This window comes from Aquarana catesbeiana, linkage group LG02 (genome assembly GCF_042186555.1).
Source record: "Aquarana catesbeiana isolate 2022-GZ linkage group LG02, ASM4218655v1, whole genome shotgun sequence".
Lineage (NCBI taxonomy): Eukaryota > Metazoa > Chordata > Amphibia > Anura > Ranidae > Aquarana > Aquarana catesbeiana.
The window spans coordinates 315,683,867-315,700,745 of record NC_133325.1 but is presented as its reverse complement, the minus strand read 5'-3'; the positions used below and the strand labels follow the sequence as shown (position 1 = coordinate 315,700,745).

The 16,879-nt window shown below is 40.7% G+C and overlaps 1 protein-coding gene across 1 annotated transcript in view; it reads left to right on the top strand.

The window, feature by feature from the left end:
• The window catches only part of MRPS9 (mitochondrial ribosomal protein S9), a 129,346-nt gene that overhangs the window by 104,728 nt on the left and 7,739 nt on the right, over positions 1–16,879 (top strand). Inside the window, exons 6-8 of the mRNA XM_073614751.1 lie at positions 8,738–8,823; positions 10,553–10,628; positions 15,201–15,369. Coding sequence (XP_073470852.1) covers positions 8,738–8,823; positions 10,553–10,628; positions 15,201–15,369 — 331 coding nt within the window. The remainder of the gene's footprint in view (positions 1–8,737; positions 8,824–10,552; positions 10,629–15,200; positions 15,370–16,879) is intronic.

Sequence of the window (16,879 nt, the reverse complement as noted above, 5' to 3'; positions counted from 1 at the left end):
CCCCATTTTGGAAAGTAGACACCCCAAGCTATTTGCTGAGAGGCATGTCGAGTCCATGGAATATTTTATATTGCGACACAAGTTGCGGGAAAGAGACAAATTTTTTTTTTTTTTTTTTTGCACAAAGTTGTCACTAAATGATATATTGCTCAAACATGCCATGGGAATATGTGAAATTACACCCCAAAATACATTCTGCTGCTTCTCCTGAGTACGGGGATACCACATGTGTGAGACTTTTTGGGAGCCTAGCCGCGTACGGGACCCCGAAAACCAAGCACCGCCTTCAGGCTTTCTAAGGGCGTGAATTTTTGATTTCACTCTTCACTGCCTATCACAGTTTCGGAGGCCATGGAATGCCCAGGTGGCATAAAACCCCCCCAAATGACCCCATTTTGGAAAGTAGACACCCCAAGCTATTTGCTGAGAGGTATAGTGAGTATTTTGCAGACCTCACTTTTTGTCACAAAGTTTTGAAATTTGAAAAAAGAAAAAAAAAAAAAGTTTTTTCTTGTCTTTCTTCATTTTCAAAAACAAATGAGAGCTGCAAAATACTCACCATGCCTCTCAGCAAATAGCTTGGGGTGTCTACTTTCCAAAATGGGGTCATTTGGGGGGGTTTTGTGCCACCTGGGCATTCCATGGCCTCCGAAACGGTGTTAGGCAGTGAAGAGTAAAATCAAAAATTCACGCCCTTAAAAACGCTGAAGGCGGTGATTGGTTTTCGGGGTCCCGTACGCGGCTAGGCTCCCAAAAAGTCTCACACATGTGGTATCCCCGTACTCAGGAGAAGCAGCTAAATGTATTTTGGGGTGCAATTCCACATAGGCCCATGGCCTGTGTGAGCAATATATCATTTAGTGACAACTTTGTGCAAAAAAAAAAAAAAAAAAAAAAAAAGTGTCACTTTCCCGCAACTTGTGTCAAAATATAAAATATTCCATGGACTCAATATGCCTCTCAGCAAATAGCTTGGGGTGTCTACTTTCCAAAATGGGGTCATTTGGGGGGGGGTTGTGCCACCTGGGCATTCCATGGCCTCCGAAACTGTGATAGGCAGTGAAGAGTGAAATCAAAAAGTTACACCCTTAGAAATCCTGAAGGCGGTGATTGGTTTTCGGGGTCCCATACGCGGCTAGGCTCCCAAAAAGTCCCACACATGTGGTATCCCCGTACTCAGGAGAAGTAGCTGAATATATTTTGGGGTGCAATTCCACATAGGCCCATGGCCTGTGTGAGCAATATATCATTTAGTGACAACTTTTTGTAAATATTTTTTTTTTTTTTTTTTTTTGTCATTATTCAATCACTTGGGACAAAAAAAATAAATATTCAATGGGTTCAACATGCCTATCAGCAATTTCCTTGGGGTGTCTACTTTCCAAAATGGGGTCATTTGGGGGGGTTTTGTACTGCCCTGCCATTTTAGCACCTCAAGAAATGACATAGGCAGTCATAAACTAAAAGCTGTGTAAATTCCAGAAAATGTACCCTAGTTTGTAGACGCTATAACTTTTGCGCAAACCAATAAATATACGCTTATTGACATTTTTTTTACCAAAGACATGTGGCCGAATACATTTTGGCCTAAATGTATGACTAAAATTGAGTTTATTGGATTTTTTTTATAACAAAAAGTAGAAAATATCATTTTTTTTCAAAATTTTCGGTCTTTTTCCGTTTATAGCGCAAAAAATAAAAACTGCAGAGGTGATCAAATACCATCAAAAGAAAGCTCTATTTGTGGGAAGAAAAGGACGCAAATTTCGTTTGGGTACAGCATTGCATGACCGCGCAATTAGCAGTTAAAGCGACGCAGTGCCAAATTGGAAAAAGACCTCTGGTCCTTAGGCAGCATAATGGTCCGGGGCTCAAGTGGTTAAACTTTTTCATTTTCTAAAAAATAAAAAAAAGTTCAGAAACTTCACCATGGCTTTTACTATTAGTAGTTTAGACTGTCTACTTTCAAAAAGGCATCATTTGTGAGGTTTTTTGTATCGTCCTGACATTTTAGGGTCCCAAGAAATGAAGCAGTCAGTACACAGGACTGATTAATTCTCAAATACAGTGTATGCGCACTACACAGAACTGCATGTGAAAGGCTGTGTGATTCCTCTGCGATTGGCGTTCAGCTCCTAGTGTGAATGGGCCCTTATTTACAGGTGTAAGTGATGCTTCACAATAGAAGCAAACAAAAAAAAAGAATTAGATTTTATTTTTTTCTACAAAAAAATAAAAAACCCAATAGTGATTGAATATCACCAAAAGAAAGCTCTTTCTGTCCAAAATTAATAAAAAAAAAAAGATATACAATTCATTTGTGTAATAATTGTCATTCAAATTGTGACAACGCTGAAAACATAAATAATGGTCTTGACTTGAAAGGGTGTGAAACAGTCTGGACCTGAAGTGGTTACACTTCCAGAAGATGATTCTTGGCCTCTTCCTTGTGTCTTATGGCCCCATGTTCCATCCTGTTTTCAGTCACTGGCTTTATTTAGCATGAGTCTTGAGGGATAGGGGTGCCTTTGATTCTGTCATTCTTGCATTGCTCAAAGCCAGAAAAGCGGCTTCAAGAAAAATACTGTTGTACCAGGAAATCCTCCTTTGCCTGGTGTGAACACAGGCATTTCAATTTCAGAGATTGCTCTGGTCTCCCATTCTGGTCTTTTTACAGTTGGGACAATTTTGGCCTTAAGTACTTTTAAGGGACAGATTTCACCCTTGTTCTTTTTGTTCCAAAAAACTCTGGCTTCATTTTCCCCTGTAAAAACCTTTTTCAGGGTGTTTCTTGGATCAGACCACCCTTACAGCACACCGTGTATCATTGGGATCTTAATTTGGTTCTCTGCACTGCAGTAATCACCCTTTCAACCCATCAGTGAACTTTCTTTGGATAATCTTTCCTGCAAAGTGGCCTTCTTTGTTGCTCGCACGTTGGACTTTGAACTAGTGTCTCTCTCTTGTAAGGAGCCATTCCTGACCCCTTACAAAGACAAAGTAGACTTGCACCCAAGACTTGTCTTTCTGCCTAAGATGGTATTTAACTTCCGCCTTAATGAAGACATAAGGATTGCTTTACTAAAACTGGTGAGTGCAACATCTGGTGCAGCTGTGCATAGCAGCCAATAAGCTTTTAGCTGCAGTTTATTCAATTAAGCTTTGACAAAAGAACCTGGAAGCTGATTGGGTTCTTTGCAGAGCTTCACCAGATTTTGCACTCTCCAGTTTTAGTAAATCAACCCCCTAGTATTTCCTTCTTTTTTTTTTTTCACTTCTCAATAATCTTTATTCATTACACAGTGTTATACAGTAATTTCCATCAACTATAAAACATTCCAAACTCATGTGCACAACACTCCAAATATAAAATATCCTAAAACATTATTCACCTGTTTTTTTTTTGTTCCCCCCCCCCCCCCCCCCCCCCCCGTGCCTATCCCCCCACCCTCCAACCCAGGGGTCTAACTGTTTTTCCTTCGGTAGTTCTTTAATCCTCTGTATACATCTACAACACCTCTTCCTACACACACTTTACAAGGGATACCCTATTTCTTCTAACCATGGGACCCAAATTTTTTTGAACTCCTTCAAATTTTTCCTCCTTACGTATACTACCTTTTCTTTCCATACCGTTTCTGTCACTGTTCTAATCCAGTCATCCTTTGAAGGGGGTCTCTCCGCCTGCCACCTCAGGGCTATCAATTTCCTTGCCTGAAATAGGCATCTCACCACTGCTTTGTTTATATTATTTCCTCTCCCTTGGCATTCCCCAACTCCCAATACACATAACTTTGGATCCATTTTCAGTCCTACTTTAAAGATCTTATTTATAAGTTCTAATATTTCTGTCCAGTACCGATGTAATTTTGGGCATTTCCATATCATATGGATCAGGTCCCCCGTATTCTGGCATCTTGGACAATTTGCATCCGCCCGTCGCCCAAATTCAAACAGTCTCTTTGGTGTGTAGTATGCCCTGTGAAGGAGCATTAGGTGTGAGAACTTCTGCGCGGGTGATACCGAGACCTGATATCCTCCCTCCAACATCTTTCTCCACTGTTCATCCGATATGTTGCCCATGTCTCTTTCCCATTTGCTTCTACACTTGAGCTTTTCTGGACTCTCCATCCCACCTCTGCATAACAATGGATACATTTCTGCTATGGAACCTTTGTGTCCATCCGCACTACCCATTCTGCAAAGGATAGGGGAGAGGCTCCACCTCGGACCTTGTTCCCCAAATTGAGCCTTTAGGGCATGCCTTATTTGTAGATAGTTATAATACGTATGATTCGGAATATCAAATTCCTCCTTTAGTGAAATGAATGTTTTGAGTGTGCTACCATTATACAGTTGGGCCAACTTTACTATTCCTTTTGTTTCCCAAGACTTTATTTTTCCCATTGGTTTTAATTCTTGTAAATACTTATTATCCCAAAGGGGAGTGTACCTAGCCTTTCCTTCCACGCCTTCCAGCACTTTAATGGATTTCCAAACTTTTATTATTAATTTAACTGTGGGGGGTCTAGAGACAAAAGAATTTGCCTCCAGCACCTCCATAAATGTTTCATGTAGCGCTCCCATGGTCATTATACCCTCATTATTTTCATCCCCTGACCCTATATGCTGTAACTGAGCTGCTAAAAAATAGAGTTGGGGATGTGGGACTGCCATACCCCCCTCTTGAGTTGATAATTGCAAGGTTTGTAAGCTAATCCTTGATTGTCCCCCTTTCCATATAAGATCTCTTAATATTGTGTCTATTTTTTTAAACCATTTCTTATAAATCCATATTGGTGAATTCTGCAATATGGACAATAACTGGGGCAACCACAGCATTTTGACCAAATTGCATCGTCCAGCAACTGATAAGGGAAGCCTCCTCCATATATTGACTTTATTTTTAAACTTTGTCAACAGGGGGATCAAGTTATGATTAATATAATTACCTGGGTCCTTTGTTATATAAATACCTAAGTATTTTACTATCTCCACTATTTCTATTTGTATACTCTCCAAATAGGCATTTTTCCTAATAGGGTCTACCGGTAATAGCATTGATTTTTCCCAATTTATGGTGAGACCAGATAGCTTTCCAAAACTCGTGAATATGTCTATCACCTGCCCAAGTGAGCGCTCCGTATCTCCTAGAAATATGAGGACATCGTCCGCATATAGTGCGATTTTCTCCTCTCTACCTCTTCTCCGGAACCCCTCCATAAGCTGACTTTGCCTCACTGCTGCGGCCACTGGTTCCATGGCCAGGGCAAAAATCAAGGGTGACAGAGGACACCCCTGCCTTGTGCCTCTTTCCAATCGGAATCCAGCTGAAAGGGTATTATTGACCTTAACTTTAGCGCTAGGGTCGTTGTATAAAATTTCAACCCACTTCCTAAAGGATGGACCGAAGCCAAACTCCTTCAAGACAGGCCTCATAAACCCCCATTCCAGGCTGTCGAATGCCTTTACCACATCCAACATCATGACCGCCCTTGACCCCGTGTTCTCTATGGGTATTTGCAGGTTTAAAAACAGCCTCCTGATATTCCTACTAAGTGACCTCTGGGGAATAAAACCTGTTTGGTCTGTGTGGACTAATTTTGAAATTATTTTCTTAAGTCTAATAGCAAGCGTCTTTGCGAGAATCTTAGCATCTGCGCACAGCAAGGAAATGGGCCTATAAGACCCAGGCTCTAAGGGGTCTTTCCCCTCCTTGGGCAGCATAATAATCGTAGCTTCGGTCATTGATTTGGGTAATTTACCTTCCTTCTTTGCCATGTCAAATACATTAAGGAGCTCCGGGAGTAAAATTTCCCCATATTTTTTATATGTTTCAGCAGGTAGGCCATCGGGACCCGGGGACTTATGATTTGCCATTTCTGCTACTGCCATTCTTATTTCCTCTAATGTTATCGGAGCCTCCAAAACCTCTCTGTCAGTGTCTGTGAGGGAGGGTAGTTCAATATTCTTGAAGAAACTGTCCATTTCCTCCCCTCCCGCACCCCCCCGGGACTTATACAGCTCTTCATAATATTCCTTAAATGTATTACTTATCTCCTCTGTCACAGATGATATCTCCCCGCCCATGGTTCTAATGGCGGGGATTGCAGAAGGTGAGGCACTGGCCCTAACAATATAGGCCAGCATCTTACCCACTTTTTCCCCTTCCCCATACGCTATTTGTTTTTGGAACATTCTTTTGTTTTCCGATTTCCTGACCATTACCTCTTTATATGTTTGTTGCTTATTCTCCCACTTACTCCTAGTATCAGCGGATGGCTCCTTCAGATACTCCCTTTCGGCCGCAGCTAACTCTGCCCTGATCTTAACTTCCCATTCCAACGATTTCTTTTTTGTCCTTGAAACCTGCTGGATAAGTAAACCCCTCAAATACGCCTTTAATGCATCCCACATCACCCCTCTTGTTGTTGTATCCGTATTAAAATCTATAAATTCTTTTACCCTGCCTACAATCTCATTCTGACCTTCTATTAGTTCGAACCATATTGGGTTCATCCTCCACAGCCCACCTAATTTATTATTCCTTATATTTACCATAGCCGTTAACAGTGAGTGATCCGACACCCCCCCTAGGTTGGTAGACTATATCTTTAATTATTTGGGAAGCTAAATTGTTGCCCAATATAAGATCGATTCTTGAAAGTGTGGAATAAGAACCCGAATAGCATGAAAATTGCTGTGCTACCGGGTTCCGTATTCTCCAGATGTCCAACAATCCAGCTTCTTCAAGAAATTCACCCATACGCTTTCCTTGTGACCCCCATCCCTGATTACCTGGGGGAAACCTATCCATTTTTTTGTTAATTATGACGTTGAAATCCCCAACTACAATAACTGGTATGTTAGGTCTATCAACTACAAACTCCAGTAAACAGTACAAGACCTCTAACTTAAAAGGAGGGGGGATGTAAATATTTGCAAGTATACATTCTTGATTTTCTATTATGCAATGTAGGAAAATATAGCGGCCCTCCCCATCAATCTTGCACTGCTTGCAGGTAAACACTATCCCTCCACCAACTAACACTGCCACACAGGACACAGTATTTCCTTCTTAGTGTCCTGCTCTAAAGCACCCAAAAGAGATTGCTCTTCATTGTCTAGACATTGTCTGAGCTTATCTAAAAGCCACAGCTTTTATAAGGACTGATTCTCTTTGTCTTGTCATCAGGGCCTAAATGCTGCTTCAAAAGCCACTATTGCTAGGTGGATAAGACAACTCATCTCAAATGTTTACACTTCTGAGGGTAATGCCTGCAACACAATAGAATTTGTTTTTTTTTTTTTTTTGTTCAACCCAGTGGGCTAAAAGAAAAAAAAAACAAAGGGCTTGGGAGGAGCCACTGTACTAACAATCAAACAAATCAAATCAAAGTTAGTACTGCAATCCCCCCCACTGAGCTATTGTGTTCTGACGGGTGGACAAGCCACACCCTCCCGCCAGAACACACCAGTCAGCGCTCTCAGAGCTTGAGAGTGTTGATTGGCAAACCTTTTTTGGTCATGCCCCTTTGACAGAAGCCAGCTTCTGACTGACTGGCTGCCGTACACACGGGCCGAATATTTGGCCCATGTGTACGGCCCTTAAAGTTGGCCATACATTATACAATTTTCTTGTTCAATTTCCTTTAGGTTTATCTTCAACTATGTAGTGCAAAGGCCTGCCTGATTGCATACAAATTGAGAGTGCTAAATCTAAAGGAACATTGTACAAGAAAATTGTATAATGTATGACCAGCCTAAGACACCTCCAGCCATCTTACTAATCTGTGGGTGTTTCCTGGGCATTCTACCATCAATCCTCTATTGCCCAGTTTTTCAAGGCTGTCACCTGGTCTTCAATTAATACCTTCTCCAAGTTCTACCAGATGGATGTCCAAGCTTCTGTGAATGCAGCTTTTGACCGCAAGATTCTGCCAGCAGCAATCTGATTTGAGTCTATTGACCATTGTTATTGTTGGGCCTGTTTCCAGTTTTTTGCCTTGTTGATGCCTACCCTTTTTGTTTTTTGTTTTTTTGTTTATTCAAATGAGAATACATTTAATATTAGCGGCTGCAACATTTGACTAAAGAAAAAATAAGAATGACAATGTACTGTACAATTGGTGAACGTGGTTGAAAAAATAAGCTAATAAAGCAGGGTCTAGAAATGAGCCACTCTTCTTATTTCTTACATTCAGTACATTCCAGGGTCTATGAATTTCCAGCCTGTATCCTGTACTCTACGATTATGATAATAAAAATGTTGACTTGCCTATTAAATCCATATCTTGGAGTACTGTGCAGGTTACAGGCCACCCTCCCCTGTATTATTCTGCATTACTTGCTAAAAAAAAATGGAGGTCTCACAGAGGGATACAGACAGGAGGGCATGTCCAGCAGAGCTTTGCCACTGTTTAGTCACCTCAAAGTACCAGCCTATAACCCAGGGTCTATGAATATCCAGCCTGTGTCCTGTACTGTGCTCAAAGATATGGAATTTACAGGCAAGTCAAGTCAAAATTCTATACGCGCACACTCCATTGTCAAGCAGCACTTACACCTATGAGTAAATTAGCAGTGACAATTCGGCCGTGGTATGCTCCAAGTTGCTGCTATGAATTGATACTTTGAACTAATAAACCAGAAAATGTGTGTAGTAACTATTTGCTAGTCTTTCTTTTACTTATTTCTAACCATATTCTTTTTATTTATTTTATTTTGTTCTAACTAGGATACTCATGAAAAGTTCCTAAAAGTGCAGGCTTATGGAGATGAAGTTGGAAGTAAAGGCCTGAATGCTGAAAGTACTGGACAAATGTAAGTGTGTGTCACATTTGCTTTATCAGTAGAGCATATAGAATCTGGATTTTATATAGATGGCAGCCAGGCATTTGAAATTGAGCCAACTACCATATATCAGTCTTTCATAAATATGTGCACTCTTATATGAAACTTCCAGCTTAATCAACAGATGTTTACTCTAGTGGACCATTAAAGCTGCCTAAATGCACAACCCATGGAATGCTACATTGTAGGTGAGGTTGAAAAAGTAACAAGTCCATCAAGTCCAACCTATGTGTGTGATTATATGTCAGTATTACATTGTTTATACCTCTATGTTGCGATCGTACAGGTGCTTATCTAATATTTTTTTTTAAACTATCGATGCACCCCGCTGAGACCACCACATGTAAAAGGGAATTCCACATCCTTGCTGCTCTTACTTGCTTGTTGTTCCATAGTGTTAAAATTGCAAGTTGGAAACCTAGATCAAATGTGTCTATGGATTTTTAAACAAAATGGGGGAGATTTATTAAACCTGGTGCACATAGAAACTGGTGCAGCTGTGCATAGTAGCAACCAATCAACTCCTAACTTATTCAATTAAACTTTGACAATAAAACCTAGAAGCTGATTTGTTGCTGTGCACAGCTCCACCATGTTCTCTGTGCACCAGTTTTAGTAAATCTCCCCCAATGAGTGAGTTCTCCTTTTGCATGCACTTTGTGCTTGCTTTGGATCCTTTCTACCTTAAAGCAGACTGTTAGTTGGGGACACAAGTGTAGCGATTTGGAGCTTTAATGACAGCAAGAATTTAGCAGCTCACAAAAGTGAAGTGGGTAGTGCTCGTCAAAGTGGATAGAAGTCCTCGCTGCAGGTAGCCCAATGGACGCCGTTCCTCCTCAAAGGGAAACCAGGTGGGCCCTTGGCAGTGTGAATGAACTGCAGCACTACCTGGATGGCTTGTCCGGGGATCCTAGGTGGGCGGAGGTCGAGCTGGTGTCACTGGCAGTGGGCGTGGCACGTGTTCGGGGCAGGCATGCTCCCTCTTCAGGCTACCTGCAGCGGGAACTTTTATCCACTTTGACAAGCACTACTACCCACTTCACTTCTGTGAGTTTCTAACGTATTGCTGTCATTAAAGCTCCTAATTGCTACACTTAGATGGAGCTACTTCTTTTGTCCCCTGCAGAGTAGCTTCTAGCTCTTCCACAGGCTGCCACTAAGCTAGCACTTTTCACTCTCACACCTATGTGACTATGTTGTTCACTAGTTTAGTTTTTTGGGGGATCTGTAGATTTTAGAGCGTAGGATCTATCCTCCTCTTTCATCTGTGTTAGTTGGGGACATTGGCTTCTGGTGCTGTCATTACACCATCCATCTGTCCTGATGTGTGTCATCTTCAGACTGAATATAACTATTTTGTTTATCTTTCATGATGCAGTGTGATTCCACAGCTGGGAACTTTTCTTTGTTAATATTAGGACTGGTTATTAAACATGGCCATGAAATACACCCATTGCCTTAGTGCCGTTTCTCTCTATTAATGTGCCGTTGTGTATATATACTGCTGTTCTCATTGAAGCTGAACTGCTCCTCATATAAAATAGGTTCTATTAATAGATCACAGTTGAAATTGTGATTTTCTGCACTGTTTTGGTCTATCGTCAAGCTACGGATGCCAGTATTAGTGATATCAGGTGATGCGTCTCTAATTGCTTGAATAATTAGAGAATGCATAATGCTGTGTGTTTGTTTTCAACAGAGAAATGGCTGGTCAGAATTGGATTAGTAAAGAAGAATTGGAACAAGCAATAGTAGAAAAGGTGTCTGACAAAGACGTAAGTGTTTAATGTTTTTGCATCTTGATAATCAAAAGAATGTTTTGTATAGCAGATGATTACCGTTAAGGCATATAATGCACAGCTTAAGTTTTAGAGTGCTTGTTGAAAATCAGCAACACCAATATTTAAGCTGTTCTTTGCCAGGGCCATACATTGTTGTTAGTTTTTTTGTAATTCATATAATTTACTTCAGTGCAGGCTCACATTTCCTCTGTGACTTTAATAGCTTTTTTTTCTTTTTCTTAACGGCTGTATGTGGTGGGGGTTTTTTCTAGGGCCACAAACCTCAATTGATGGCATTCTGTCTAAATAATTCATATAAAGCCATGATATCTCACAGTCACCTTTTTCCATAATTAGAGCCAAAAAGTACTGCACATACCTTTAAAAGCACATTTTTAAAGTTAATAATGATACCTCAGAGAAAGAGGGAATTTGTAAAACTCAAAAGAAAGCTCTTTTACGTTTATAAGACACATTTACTTTAGATGCCTTTTAAATGCAGTCTGTAACTGACCTTATGCTTATGTTTAAATGTGCAGCAGTCCTTGCCACCCCTCTGAAAAGCCATCCACGGTGGATCATTTCTCAAAGATGTTTGGCAGCCTGTTTTAACCCTATATTTGCCACATTACTATGCCGCAGCTGCATGCATTACATGGGGTTGTGGCACAGCCCTATTCACTTGAATTGGTCATGTTCTTTGGCACATGTACAACCCAATCCTGCTGCCCTTGCAGCTTAAATGGGTGGTCCGGGGGCGGTATAACCGCCGCTCAACTGACAGTATTGTGACCACCTTTCTCTGTACATTGTTAGATCATTTTAGAAATTGAGTAAGAATGATGCAATTGCATCCTTACAAATTGCTCTCTGCTCTTATCCCTCTGTGCTCATTGAAGCGCTGAGCTTTGGAGGTTTCAGGGGAGGCCGTCTCAGGCTCTCAGCGGCTCACTGAGAGGCTGAGCCAGTTGTCAGTCCATGACGTCAGCAGAGAGCTTCAGCCCGCTCTCTGCTGAAAACGGTCACAGGAGTGCAGAACGAACTGCACTCCTGTGTTTTTCATAGGAAAAGTCCAGCCAAACAAGCTTTGGTTGGACTTTTCCTTTAATTAGTACTTAAAATATATGTCCAGCCAAAATGTTTTTCTTCATTTTTGATAGTTTGCGTGTACTGCTACAGAGCTTTAACTTCTCTTCCTGCCCTGCTGATGTTTTTACCAGAGAATAGTGGAGGGAATTTTTTCAACACAGAAATAAAAATGTTTTTTCTTAGTAGAATGGGGAAAGGTTAGAACCCCTGTAATTTTTCTATTTTTATTTCTGTGTCCCTGTTGCAGTTTTTCCCTCATTTCCTGCCTGAGGAAACTTGTCAGCAGTACAAGAAGTGAGGATAAATCTCCCTAACAGAGCCCCAAATAGCAATAAAAACCCAGCGGGAATTCGAATCCTTCATCACTCTATCTACACTTAGAGAAAACACTTTTGGCTTGACAAATTGAATTATCTATAGTTCCTTCTGTACTTTGATGTTTATTTGCTTATCTAAACTTTTTTTGCTTTAGTAATCCTGTAGACAAGCTTGAACTGAGAGCAATTGTGGCCCCTGCACCATCTTATTTTCTCCTACCTTTTCTCTTCCTCTGCTCCATTCAGCCTCCAAGAGGCAACAGAAATACCTGGTACTTCTGAATATGGGACCTTTTCTCTTGATTCTATGTGACTGCATTGGTGCTTGTTAACTGGCTGCTCAAGACCCAGTGCTGCCGCATGGAAAGAGATTCCTTGGCGCTGTATCAATTCCTAGCCATGATTTGGAGCTTACACAGGGCTTCTTCCAATTGATTCTAAGTGAGTTTAGTGCAGCAGGGTAAGCAAAAGGACAGTAGGAATTATTTACAGCAGGAGCTGACATTAACGCAGAACTAAAATTCCGCTGTCAGCAGACGGGTTTTTATTGCAGAAGAGACCAGCAATAAACTACACCTACCTACCTACCTGTTGCTTGAAGCAAACCCTGAAATGCAAATTGTGCTGAGCATTTCAGCTTACAGCAACGAGCCCGATCACTGTGTGCCAGAATGACCCGCTCCTGTGCAACTCTGCACCTTCCCATGACAATGTTTGAAAACTGGGACACAGGAGAAGATGGCAGGGTGGGACCACTGGAATAGTGAGTATTGACCCTTTCGTTCTGAGTTAACCTTTTCGATGCTACCTGTGTATGTTTGCAGCAGTCCCCCATGTACAGGGGCATCTGTACATAAATGAGCATATTGGGAGCACCTATGTACAAAAGCAATGATTTTGTGTATAAGAAATCGGCATGCAAGCCACAGTGGGAGCAATAATACTAGGGCCATCATTCATTGTTAACTCTAAATTGATGACTTCTAAAGACTTTTAAAGTGTCACCTGTGGACTGGCATGCTCAGTGTTAAGGCTTGAGATGTTTGGCACTTATTTACTTGATGCAACCTTAATGCAAAAAATGTTTGACTGGAGAATGGATTTTACACAAGCTCTGGTTTTATCCTACATTACAGATGTTTATTTTCTAAAGAAAACTATTTACAGAATTTGTAATTTTTTTTCAAAAGATTGCCTGTGAGTGAGGTGTGTTTTTATAAATGTCTTGATTACATTCTTTTGTAGATCCTGATAACGTACAATTGTTTTAATATCTGTCCAGAAACATATATCCGTGATAAAAAACGCTCCTTGTACATTAATAAACTTTTTTGTGTGTGTTAAATAAAGTAGAGCTAAGTTAGGAGACCATGTTTTTTTCCCCTCACTTTCTGTCCCAGAGACACAACAGGACATCAGAGAAAAGCTTTCCAAAGTGAGAGGAAGTCCCTTATTTGACTATTTTATCTGTAGCATGTGTCTACGTTGGAAAATTTTCCCTTTTATTGCTTTTGCTGGTTAGCACTGTAAAGTTTTGGATTTCTGGGATTTTCTGTCCCAGTGACAATGGTTGCCAGGGCATGCATATCAGGTAAATATTCCCAATGTAGACATAGACAAAAAAAAGTACCGTAGGTGGTTTTCTACATTTTTTCACTGTCTTTTGGCCTTAAATATAATTTATTTGTAAGGGAATCTGTCAAAACGGGGGCGCTACCATTGCTTGCATAATTTTAAAAGCACAAGAAGTGGATATCCCTAAAGAGACACAGTCACTCTGCACATTTGGGGCAACACGAGACTATCATTGTAAAGCCTGTTCTTCCAAACACTTTATACTTGCCTCCTAAGGACTGCCTTACTATTCCTTTCTCCCTGGCTGCAACTGCAAAATACCCAGGGCTTCAAGGTATGGGGAAGCATGTAACTTCTTCCCATGATGCAGTGTTCCTGCCCAGCAGCCAATTGCAAAGCTTGATCACTGTCACATGGTGGAGGGGTTGCCATTGCTGTTATCCCTAAGCTCCAATTTGGGCAATTTGGTGGTGATTGCAATGGAGAAAAGATCACCAGGAGAATGGTGAAGAGGTGAGTATAGAGTGGTTGGAGATGGGATGTGTAAAGACATGGATACGTTTCCTGATTAGCCATGATGATAGTGCCTCTTTAACCTTGTGATTAATTGACCTAGAGCCAGCAGGCAGGAAATCTACTTCAAATGGGTCAGTGATTCATTAAGTAGTAAAGCAAGGCTAAAATGGCAGACTGTAAACCTTCACCTTTGAGTAAAGGTCAGCATTGGTGCATTCCATATTTCTGTCCTAACAGGTTCCCTGTAAACTGTAGTCATTTGTTACACCACATAATGACAAGCATTTTGATTTTATACCACTCTTCAGGAGGATGCACATACTTTGTGTCTCAGATATTGTTGGTTCTCAGTGCATTTATACACTCTAATGGATTAGGTGCTTCATGAGTACGGGAAGCTACTTATTTTCTAGAAAAGAAAGAAAGCGTACGCTACTTTCTTATGAATATTAATCCAAGCTGTGTCGGCTTTTATTGTAGGAAACGTACACTTTAACTGCAGATTTATGAGCCAGTCTTTAAAAAGTGAGCATATGCTGTCACAAAAATAGTCAGGGCCCTAAACTTGGCAACACAAATTTTGGTGACCATTGTGGTTATGTAATTTAAAGATGACCACCAAATAGCTTGTGCTACTCACAAGAAACAGCTACCCTGTAAACAAAGTAATATAGCCTCCTCTTATAAAGAGCTTTTTTAAGTCAAAGGTGGGAAACCTTACTAAACACCATCTGTAGGAAGTGCCAAAAGAAAATGCAAATGTAATCAGCTCGCAAGTAAAGAGAAATTCTTGAAGGCTCATATAATTTGCAGCGGTTTGTGACAAGATCCCTTCAATTACAAAAGAGTAGCTTAAAACTACTTTGATTCATTGTTGTCTGCAAAATAGGTCTGAGGGATTTTGTGGAGCATAGAAATGTATTGTCTCACACTGTTTGAAAATGAACATCCATATGCCAAAGTGTCAGTCTGACAGGGAATGTCAATGAGAGGCCTGCTCTGCCAAGCTCCAGCCTAGGACTATAGCAATTACACTGACACCTCCTAATGAGTTTTTGTTTGCTTGCAGTACCAGTATTTTATACAAACGATGGAACGCTTGGTGAGGCTGCCACACAGCAGCATTGAGGAGGAGTATGTGCACAAATTCTGCAAAAAGCTTGAAATTCAGAGCAAAAAACAGATGGTTAATCCACCACAGTATGATGAGCATGGCAGAGCATTTAGCACCGCCGAAGGTAATCACCCCAAGATCTTGTCAGTTCCTTAGTTAGGCAGAGTTCTGCAACTCTAGGTAATGTGTTATTTTAACATCAGTTTGGAGAATTTCTACTGTTTATCTAAAAGCTAAACATTAATAGAACATACTAGAGTAGTTCTTTCAATGTGATCTGTAAAGTTCTAAAAGATTATTAACTGTGCTTTTTTTCATTAAACACTGCGATAGACTTCTGTAGGGTCATAATGCTTAACCAGGGAAAAGTTCACATAATCGCACAACTAAAACAAATGTGTTCAGCTTCTTAATTTGGCTTAACTGGCATATTCTGCCTACCGCACTTGAAGGAGCAGCTTCTGCATTGTATGACATAATACAGTTGTGTATATTTTGCAAGTACTGCAGTCTTGCCTATAATTCATAGAATTTTCTTTTGCTACTGGGAAAATAGAATGGCACTTGGTTTTGGTCCTGTTAATGCTGATCTACAGGCAAAAAGCCTACAGTGGAAATTTGAGACAATTGCTTTACTTACCAAAGGACTTACTACTGCAGAAGCCCACTCTTGTGATCCGTGCACCCCTGACAGAGAGCACAGCCAGATAATCTACCTTCACTGCTGAAAAACTTGGTTAAAAATCCACCTATAAGCCTCTTCTGTTAGCATGTCCGTGTCTGCATATGCTCTGTCCCTGTGCTAGTCTAGGTTCTACTGCACACAGGATTACAGCTGTTAAAACAAATTCAGGTAGTTTAACAAACTGTACGGATGTACAGTGCATATACAGTTGTGCTCACAAGTTTACATACCCTGGCAGAATTTATGATTTCTTAGCCATTTTTCAGAGAATATAAATGATAACGCAAAAACTTTTCTTTCACTCATGGTTAGTGTTTGGCTGAAGCCATTTATTATCAGTAACCTGTGTTTACTCTTTTTAAATCATAATGGCAACAGAAACTACCCAAATTACCCTGATCAAAAGTTTACATACCCCAGTTCTTAATACCGTGTATTGCCCCCTTTAACATCAATGATAGCTTGAAGTCTTTTGTGGGTGAGGCTCTTTATCTTCTTAGATTGTAAAGATGCCCATTCCTCTTGGCAAAAAGCCTCCAGTTCCTGTAAATTCTTGGGCTGCCTTGCTTGAACTGCACGTTTGAAATCTCCCCAGACTGGCTCAATGATATTGAGGTCAGGAGACTGAGATGGCCACTCCAGAACCTTCACTTTATTCTGCTGTAACTAATGACAGGTCGATTTGGCCTTCTGTTTTGGATCATTGTCATGTTGGAATGTCCAAGTACGTCCCATCCGCAGCTTCCTGTCTGATGAATGCAAATGTTCCTCCAGTATTTTTTGATAACATTCTGCATTTATCTTGCCATCTATTTGGACCAAATTTCCTGTGCCTTTGTAGCTCACACACCCCCAAAACATCAGGGAATCCACCTCCGTGTTTCACAGTAGGAATGGTGTACTTTTCATCATAGGCCTTGTTGACTCCTCTCCAAATGTAGCGTTTATG